Source organism: Terrapene carolina, unplaced genomic scaffold (assembly GCF_002925995.2).
Source record: "Terrapene carolina triunguis isolate 2854851 unplaced genomic scaffold, T_m_triunguis-2.0 Scaffold558, whole genome shotgun sequence".
Taxonomy (NCBI): Eukaryota; Metazoa; Chordata; order Testudines; family Emydidae; genus Terrapene; species Terrapene triunguis.
The window spans coordinates 2,439,440-2,449,214 of NW_020664909.1; the positions used below are offsets into that span (position 1 = coordinate 2,439,440).

At 41.0% G+C, this 9,775-nt stretch overlaps 1 protein-coding gene across 1 annotated transcript in view; it reads right to left on the reverse strand.

Annotated features, from left to right (window-relative positions):
- The window catches only part of ABI3BP (ABI family member 3 binding protein), a 292,470-nt gene that overhangs the window by 68,058 nt on the left and 214,637 nt on the right, over nt 1-9,775 (reverse strand). Inside the window, exons 43-46 of the mRNA XM_029913250.1 lie at nt 9,064-9,138; nt 5,289-5,363; nt 4,724-4,789; nt 3,614-3,688 (exon numbers count right to left, since the gene is read on the reverse strand). Coding sequence (XP_029769110.1) covers nt 3,614-3,688; nt 4,724-4,789; nt 5,289-5,363; nt 9,064-9,138 — 291 coding nt within the window. The remainder of the gene's footprint in view (nt 1-3,613; nt 3,689-4,723; nt 4,790-5,288; nt 5,364-9,063; nt 9,139-9,775) is intronic.

Here is a 9,775-nt window from a genome sequence, read left to right on the forward strand (position 1 = left end):
AGACCTGGTAGTAATGGGGGACTTTAACTACCCAGACATCTGTTGGAAAAGTAATACGGCAAAACATAATTGCTGTTAAGTTCTTAGATTGTAGTGGGGACAACTTCTTGTTTCAGATGGTGGAGGAAGTAACCAGGGGATAACATTTTAGATTTAATTTAACAAGGAAGGATCGGTACAAATCTGAAGGTAGAAAGCAATTTGGCTGAAAATAATTATGAAATGATAGGTTTCATGTTTTTAAGGAAAGGAAAGAGTAAGAGCAGCATAATAAGGATAATGGACTTTAAAAAAGCAGACTTTAACAAACTCAGAGAACTGGTAGATAAGGTCCCATAGGAAGAAAATCTAAGGGAAAAAGGCATTCAGGAGAGCTGGCAGTTTCTAAAAAAGAGACAATACTAAGGGCCGAATTGCAAATTTTCCCAATGCGAAGGAAAAACAGGAATAATAGTTAGGGGCCAAAATGGCTCCATCAGCAGCAATTTAATGACCTAAAATAAAAAAGGAATCCTACAAAATGTGGAAACATGGGCAAATTGCTACGGATGAATATAAAAGAACAGCACAAGAATGTTGGGACAAAATAAAAAAGGCTAAGGCACGAAATGAGTCACACCTAACAAGGGACATAAAGTGCAATAAGAAGAGGTTCTATACATACACCGCTACCTCAATATAACGCGACCCGATATAATACGAATTCGGATATAACGCGGTAAAGCAGTGCTCCGGGGGGGCGGGGCTGAGCACTCCGGTGAATCAAAGCAAGTTCAATATAACACTGTTTCAGCTATAACGCAGTAAGATTTTTTGGCTCCCGAGGACAGTGTTATATCGAGGTAGAGGTGTACTATTAGCAGCAAGAAAAAAATGAAGAAAAAAGCAGGTCCATCACTTAGTTGGGAAGGAGAGCTAACAACAGCTGACAGCAAGCAGGCTCTAAGGTGTTTAATCCTTAATTTGCTTCAATGTTCACTAAAGAGGTTAATTATGACCAGATGCGTAACATAATTTATAACAACAAGGAAGGAAGGAATACAAGCCAGATTAGGAAAAGAACAGGTTGAAGAATATTTAGATGAGCTATATGTATTTAAGTTGGCAGGGCCTGATGAAATTTAACCCAGGGTACTTAACAGATTGGTTCAGCTAGTTCCTTAAGAATTATCTTTGAGAACTCCTGGAGGTCAGGTGAGGTCCCAGAAGACTATAGAAGGGCAAATATAGTACCTATCTTTATCTTTAAAAGGGAGCAAAGAGGACCCAGGGAATTATAGACCAGTCAGCCAAACTTCAATATCTGGAAGTTCTGCACTGCATCCGAGGGTGCTAAAGGAGTTGGCAGATGTGATTGCAAAGCCATTGGCCATTATCTTTGAAAACTCATGGCGATAGGGGGAGGTCCCGGATCACTGGAAAAAGGCTAATGTAGTGCCCATCTTTTAAAAAGGGAAGGAGGATCCGGGGAGCTACAAGCCAGTCAGCCTCACCTCAGTCCCTGGAAAAATCATGGAGCAGGTCCTCAAGGAATCAATTCTGAAGCACTTAGAGTAGAGGAAAGTGATCAGGAACAGTCAGCATGGATTCACCAAGGGCAAGTCATGCCTGACTAACCTAATTGCCTTCTATGACAAAATAACTGGCTCTGTGGATGAGGGGAAATCAGTGGATGTGTTATTCCGTGACTTTAGCAAAGCTTTTGATACGGTCTCCCACAGTATTCTTGCCAGCAAGTTAAAAAAGTATGGGCTGGATGAATGGACTATAAGGTGGATAGAGAGCTGGCTACATCGTCGGGCTCAAAGAGTAGTGATCAACGGCTCCATGTCTAGTTGGCAGCTGGTAGCAAGTGGAGTGCCTCAAGGGTCGGTCCTGGGGCCGGTTTTGTTCAATATCTTCATTAATGAGCTGGAGGATGGCATGGATTGCACCCTCAGCAAGTTTGCAGATGACACTAAACTGGGAGGAGTGGTAGATACACTGGAGGGTAGGAATAGGATACAGAGGGACCTAGACAAATTAGAGGATTGGGCCAAAAGAAATCTGATGAGGTTCAACAAGGACAAGTGCAGAGTCCTGCACTTAGGACGGAAGAATCCCATGCACTGCTACAGACTAGGGACCGAGTGGCTAGGCAGCAGTTCTGCAGAAAAGGACCTAGGGGTTACAGTGGACGAGAAGCTGGATATGAGTCCACAGTGTGCCCCGTTGCCAAGAAGGCTAATGGCATTTTGGGCTGTATAAGTAGGAGCATTGCCAGCAGATCGAGGGATGTGATCATTCCCCTCTATTTGGCATTGATGAGGCCTCATCTGGAGTACTGTGTCCAGTTTTGGGCCCCACACTACAAGAAGGATGTGGAAAAATTGGAAAGAGTCCAGTGAAGGACAACAAAAATGATTAGGGGGCTGGAGCACGTGATTTATGAGGAGAGACTGAGGGAAATGGGATTATTTAGTCTGCAGAAGAGAAGAATGAGGGGGGATTTGATAGCTGCTTTCAACTACCTGAAAGGGGGTTCTAAAGAGGATGGATCTACACTGTTCTCAGTGGTACCAGATGACAGAACAAGGAGTAATGGTTTCAAGTTGCAGTGGGGAAGGTTTAGGTTGGATATTAGGAAAAACTTTTTCACTAGGAGGGTGGTGAAGCACTGGAATAGGTTACCTAGGGAGGTGGTGGAATCTCCTTCCTTAGAGGTTTTTAAGGTCAGGCTTGACAAAGCCCTGGCTGGGATGATTTAGTTGGGGATTGGTCCTGCTTTGAGCAGGGGGTTGGACTAGATGACCTCCTAAGGTCATTTCCAACCCTGTTATTCTATGATTCTATGATACTGGAACAAATGATTAAATAATTTGTTAAAACCCTTAGGTTAATAGGGTGATAAGTAACAGATTTGTCAAGACCCATCATGCCAAATCAACCTAATTTCCTTTTGGCCTAGTGGATGGAGGGAAGAAGTAGACATGATATATATTGATTTTCGTAAGGCTTTTGACACAGTTCCACATGACATTTTCATACAGAAACTAGGGAATGTGGTCTAAATTAAATTGCTATAAGGTAAGTGCACAAATGGTTGAAAAACTGTATTCAGATAGTAGCTAACCATTATCATCATCACTGACATTTCCTTTTGAGTTACAAGAGGACATTCCAAGTACCAATTAAGACTGAAACAACTACAGTAATATGATTAAATGGCTGAGGGCAGTAGTGGTTCATGAAACTGTTTTCTCATCATACCCTTAGAGTGGTAGGGAACTTGATCCCAGCTTGGAACCCCACGACTGTAATTGTACTGTGGTTCTTGTTAACATCCAATTAGCTCAATTTGAAGCTATAAATGGACCATATATAAAACAGTAGTGAATATATATATGCTTTTTATAGTGCTGCTCAGTCATGATAGGCATAAACTAAGCACCATAACATGATCAGAAAACAGTAAATGAATTATAGTATTCCAGTTAGAGAATTCACTCCCATAACTAAGTAAAACTTGGTAAAACATGAATTCAGAGAAAGCTAGATGGATTGAACAGGTACAGTCCTGGCTTTTTACTGATACACTCAAATATTGCAGAGAAAGCATATCTGTAAGCATTACCTGTTGGTGTCCCACCCCATCTCATCGCTCCAGCAGTTTTTGTTCTACCAGGTCCCGGTGTTGTCTTGTTTAGTGCTGCAGAGACAATAATACTAAATTGCTCAGACAGTTTTTAATTAAAAAAAGAAAACACTGATAGCCAGGCCACTGCAAACTGAATCCCCTATTGGTTAGAGAGGAAATGATGTAATAATGATATTGTGGCTCATGCATTTGATTTTTAAAAAAAACATGCTATTTTAGTCCACAAATTGGGTCTTCAAAAACCATTTTATCTGAATACATGCAAACATTTTTTAAAAACGGAAACTACCAACAGGGTATGGTTGCAGAATCCACCAGTTGCAGAATTTGGTGGCACAATACAAGCTCTCATTGAACAAATAATAAAAATTTATGTGAGCAAAGTCCCAACTGCTCTCACAAAACTGTGGAGCATGTTTAAAATTGAAGTTCTAGGGTAATTTAAAAAAATTTAAAACTGAGATTTGTATTAAATTTAACATCAACAAAGACCATAGAAGAAATAATGTACTGTTTCTATTACTCATTTACATATTTAATTAAATAAAAATCTTGGTCTTTGAATTTACTTGAAGATGCTACAGAAATTTCAGTGGACCATATTGTGCCACTAATTCTTAAGCAAAACTCCTCATTTATTTCAACAGGGAATTCTGCTTCAAAATCAGTGTTGTGAAATGGCTCAACGTGTCACAGAAGTTAGCACAATGCACTGCAGAAATTGGAAGTCTGACATGAAATATAAACTACATTTATCAGAGAATATGGGAGCCCTGGTTACTACTGTTGGTTAAGCAGCATTATAAGGTACTTTCTAGATTATGCTATGCATGATCTGTGTCAACAGCTTCTATACAATAATGAAATATCTTTTTCAGACGGAAAAAAATTAGAAACCAGCTCTTTGAAAGTTTATCTGATTCAAAAAAATTCTCAGTAGATAAAATCAGCAATGGAAAGACTACATCAATAGACCTACTCAACAGAAAAGAAAATACTAACTGCTTCACAGCAGTATTTAAAAGATACAGCTAAAAGTAAGTGACGCTGATTAAATAAGGGTATTTTAAAAGAATACTTAATTACCAGGTCTGGTCTGTGGCTTATCAAAGATCTTGGGTCTTGCAGAAGTGAGACGCACTTTATGTGGTGCTGAAAGAGACACACTGAAGTTTAAGTGCCAGGGTTGTGAGGAATAGCAATGATCAAGGGAGACAGGCCTGTCAGTGCATTGAAGCAAAATGAGCATGTACCAATTCTGTAATTTTCAACATATTAATTTAGCTGCACATTGAAAGCCTGTGCTAGTTTGTTTAGGACTCAGACGTTAACTGTAGCCAGTCTGTAGAGTCTGGCTGGCTACATTCATGCTTAGTTTTAAGAGAAAAAGACATGAATTATTTTACACTGAGTTACACAATTGCGTATGGATACAGAGTCAGTTCTACAGGATGTTTGTGGCCTTAAGAAATTTAATTAGCTTCTGTAAAAAAACAAAGTTAAGTATTCCAGATAAAGGTGTGAAAGTTTTCATCATCACTCAAGAGACGACGTCTGCAAGCAAAATGAAGAAATTCAAAGCAATGAGAGCATGGGCTGGTGAAATGCAGTGACAGCATCAAGTTTAAAAATGTGAAGTGTTGGCCATTACCCAGGGTTGCCTCTGTTTTGCCAAATGGTTTTGATATTTTAGGTTTAATGGTTTCTGTATGAATCACATAGGAAGCTGTAAATGTAAAACAGAAGTTAGGAACAGTTAGTTACTATCATCTTATACCCAAAATACAGTCTAATAGGATCTACAATTCTTTGCACCATAAGCAGAGTTTGTCATTTGGCTGCTGAACCTAGTAGCCATTCTGCACTAGCAACACTGTAAAATAGTTTTTTAAGAGTCTAAATGAAGAATAAAATCTTTCATATGAAACTACAGAGGAAATGTTTAAGCAGATAAAATGTCATTGTTCAACTTGGAAAAACGGTTATAGGCCTAGATGAGATATCACATCTGAAAGATGGCTGAGTATGTTAATACTTTGCACTTCTGTAACACTATCCATCTGAGAAACAAAACACAAAGTAGTAACATAAATGCATTAAACTTCATATGATCACTTTGAGGCAGACGATAGATTTTGATTGTACAGAAATAAAGTACAGTATATTTAAAGTAAATGTTCCAATGGGGAAATATTAACTTTCATGTTATGACTATTTCCCCATAAGATTTGGGAAAAAATAGACACATTTTCTTAAATATTTTTTTAAACAACATTCCCTGCAAGTTTCATTTACTTGACTAAAAACATGGAACAAGATGAAATTCTGAAAATTGGTTTCTGAAAGTCCCTGTATTCATTGTCTGAAATATACACTCAGCTATCTTTTTGTGTCTTCTCAATCAATAAGGCGGCCCTTATGCACATGTACCTCCCACTGAGGTTCACAAGAGCTGTGTGTATGCAGGGCTACATAGTCAGGAAAAAGGGGGAAGTCATGATTAATCTGGCTAATTTTAATTATTTAAACTCTATCCCACAGAATTCCAATGAAAAGTATCACATGGTAAGTAACGTCTTTCTCAATCTTGTACAATAACTAGACTTCTTCAAGATGTGTAGTCCCTATTTCCACTCCATTGTGGGGCATGCATGCGCTCCATGTGTCTGAGACCAGAAGATTTTTGGCTGTGCCCTTCTCTGCCTTGTGCTCTTAACTGAGAACATAAGAGGTGGTGCAGGCTGACTGCGTCTCCAGTTCCTTCTCCACCATGAATCATGTGCAAAGGAACCAAAGCAGAGGGAAAGGAGGGCAGGTAGTAGAATACATATAAGGACAACATATCTCAAAGCACTTCAGTTCCTAATTACCAGTAATTTCTCTTTCTTATTAGAGTGATAGTCACTATGTGTATTCCACTGTGGGTGACTGACAAGCAGTATTCATTGAGGAGGGTGCAGAGGACCGCTGTGGTACCAATGACTGGAAGACGGCTGTGCTGGAAGATGCATTAGCTGTCGAAACTTGTATCCGGACGTGTCTCTCATGAAGGTATGGACAGAACCCCATGTTGCTGCTTTACAGATTTCAGTAAGAGGACCATCACAAAATGAGGGTATCAAAGCAGCCTTGGCCCTAGTTGAGTGGGTTCTCACATCTGGGGGGAGAATGGCTGTTAACTCGCAACACAGCACAAGGCAGCCTCGTATCCGCTTTGAAAGTCTTTGGGAAAAGATCACTTCCCCTCTCAACCATTCTGCAAAGGCAATATCTAGGCAATATCTTCTTTGTAGGTAGAATGCCAGAGCCTGGTGGATATCTAGAGAATGAAGTATCATGTCCTCACTGGTGACGTGGTTTTGAGAAGAAAACAGGTGAGTGAATTGTTTGATTCAGATGGAAATCCAAGGTTATTTTAGGAATAAATTTAGGGTGAAGTCTTAAAGAAACATTGCCCTTTTGGAAGATTGTGTACAGCAGATCAGCCATAAGGACTCCCAGCTCACCTCATCTTCTAGCTGAGGTGATGGCACCCAGAAAGGCAACCTTTATAGATAGGTGGGTCAAAGAGCATGAGGCCGGGGGGTTAAATGGAAGCCTTGTTAATGCTGAGAAGACCTGACTGAGGCTTCATCACAGGAGGGAAGGTTCTGACCTGACCGGAAGGTTCTGAAGCCAGGGTGAACATCCTGAACTTCAATCTGCAGATAAAGACACCGAGCTGTTTGAGATCTGAGTCTCCATCCTCCTTTTTTTGGGGGGGGGGGGGGGGGGGATGAGAAAGTATTTTGAGTAAATACCCTTTGCCCAGTGTTGAGGGGTTACCAGCTTTATGATTCCTGATGAAGATGGGATTCCACTTCTTGAATGAGCAATCTCTTGTGAGAGTGGTTCCTAGAGAAGGGGTTTTGATGGGGGAGGGGAGATTAACTCTATAGTGTAGCCCGTCTGAATGATGTCAAGAATGCATGTGTCGGTCATTACCATCTGCCAAGCTACATGGCCACCAAATTGTGTACAAAAAATCTGGGAGGACCGACATGGCATCTGGAATGATTTGGTCCCGTCAAAAAGTGTTTCTTAGCAGCAGGTTGGGGTTGGATGGAGGAAGAGGGGGGAACGTTTGCTTGCTCTGCTGCACCCTCTGTCATTCCCATAGTGATTCATAGCCCCTCTGAAGATAAAAGGGGTGAGGTGCCAGTCACTGCTTATACCATTATGGCCTGTGAAATTTCCTCCATGGCACTGGAGTGTAGTTCCCCAGACAGCAGAGGGTTGCCTTTGAGTCCTTCAATGAATGTAATGAATTATCAGCCTTCTCCCTGAACAGACTATTGTCTTCAAATGGAAAATCCTCCACTGTAGATTGGACTTCTCTGAGGACTGAAGCCATGACACTCTACACCTGACAATAGCCAACACCATCAATTGGAAGGCATGTCCGCTGCATCAACTGACACTTGGAGGAATGATCTGGTAATCAATTTACCTTCCTCAATGAGTACTTGGAACTGCACTCTATCCTACTGCAGGAGCTGGTTAGTAAATTCTGTGAACTTAGACATTAATGCCTGGCAATTTGCTATGCAGAAATGTAGGCTAGTTGAAGTAAAAACTTTCTCCCAAATAAGTTCAGAGATTTAACTTCCTTATCAGAAGGCGGTAGATCTTGGTTGATGTTGCCTGTATCTTTCAATGACTGCTTGGACTATGAAGGAGTTTGGAGCAAGGTGTGTAAATAAAAATTCTGCTCCCTAGACTGATACAAAGTACTTCTTTTCTGTCCTCTTTGGAGCGGGGGAATATATGACAGGTATGCCAGACTACCGTGGCAGATTCTAAGATGGAGTCATTAATGAGGATTGCCACCAACTTGGTAGGCCCATGCTCTGCCGAAAGTTGAGGAGTTTATGAGGGGGGATCTGGAATGCATCAGCAACCCTCCTTCATAGGTCTTGGAGTTCCAGAGCACAAGGAGAAGGGTGCAGGTGCAGACTAATGGAAACTGCTAGCAAAAAAATTTTGGTTTCAGGAGATTGCACCCCACAGCAGAATACACATAGGGACCATCACTTGAAGAAGAATCCTTGAGTTCCAAGTACAGAACTAAATGAGATTAGCACATTTTGTGCATTTGCCAAGCCAAATCTTGCTCTTGGATGCACATGCACAATTTTTTTTCCAATGGGAGCAGCACATGTCCATTCGAGGGCAGAATTTGGCTCAGTCTCTGAGTCTCCCCCTCCCTCTCCAAAAACACAAAATATGGTATTTGGGCTTCTGAGAAAAACCAAATTGTACCTGGAATACAGCGTTCTAGGTAATAATGTATACACCATTTGACCTTAAAGTGCAAAGTGCAGTCATCCACTTCAGAGATTGTTAACGATCTCAAAACACTGAATTAAGAAAAACAAATCAGTTACCAGTTTTCAAGTGTGGATTTTCAGTTGTTAGAACAGTTTGGGGCTTGAACGAAATCTGGTATGTTTCATTTGGAACTGAAAGTGAAAACATCAGAACTTATTAAATGTACATCATGTCTTCTTAAAATCAGATGCTACAAATTAAATTCAAGAAGGAGGAGGATTAAACCTGTTTGTGTAGTCCAGAAATGAAAAGGTTCAGTGCTGGAAACCTGGCTCAAAATCATGCTTTAATTGAAAATATAATCTTTCAGACTAGGAGGATACAAAGCATTAATAAGACAGGCAACAAAAGATTAGGGGGTCAGGGTAGAGCATTGCAGATGACAGTCCAGCCTTGTGCATGAGATGTGTGTTCCTAGAAAGGACAGCAAACAAACCGACTGGAAAATCAGAAGCAGTATTATGCATGAGCCCTGGAGCATGACCAACCAGTAAACAAAAGGGAGAGAAACGTGGAAAGTTTAGCTATTGTGACAAAGCTCTGTCCTTGTCTCCGTGGGTCCTGCATTTCCTGATGGATTTCGCTAGCCTCAGGGGCTCACTGTGACCCTCCACTTAACCCTTCTCTCTCTAGAGAGAAGGGTCACAGTCTACTAAGCCATTTTCATCATAAGCCAGCGAGGGAGGTGAGGAGAAGCAACCCTCCCTCGCACAGTCTCTGTCTCCCAGTCTCAGTGATTAATCGGGGGGGGGGGGGGGAAAGGCGGGG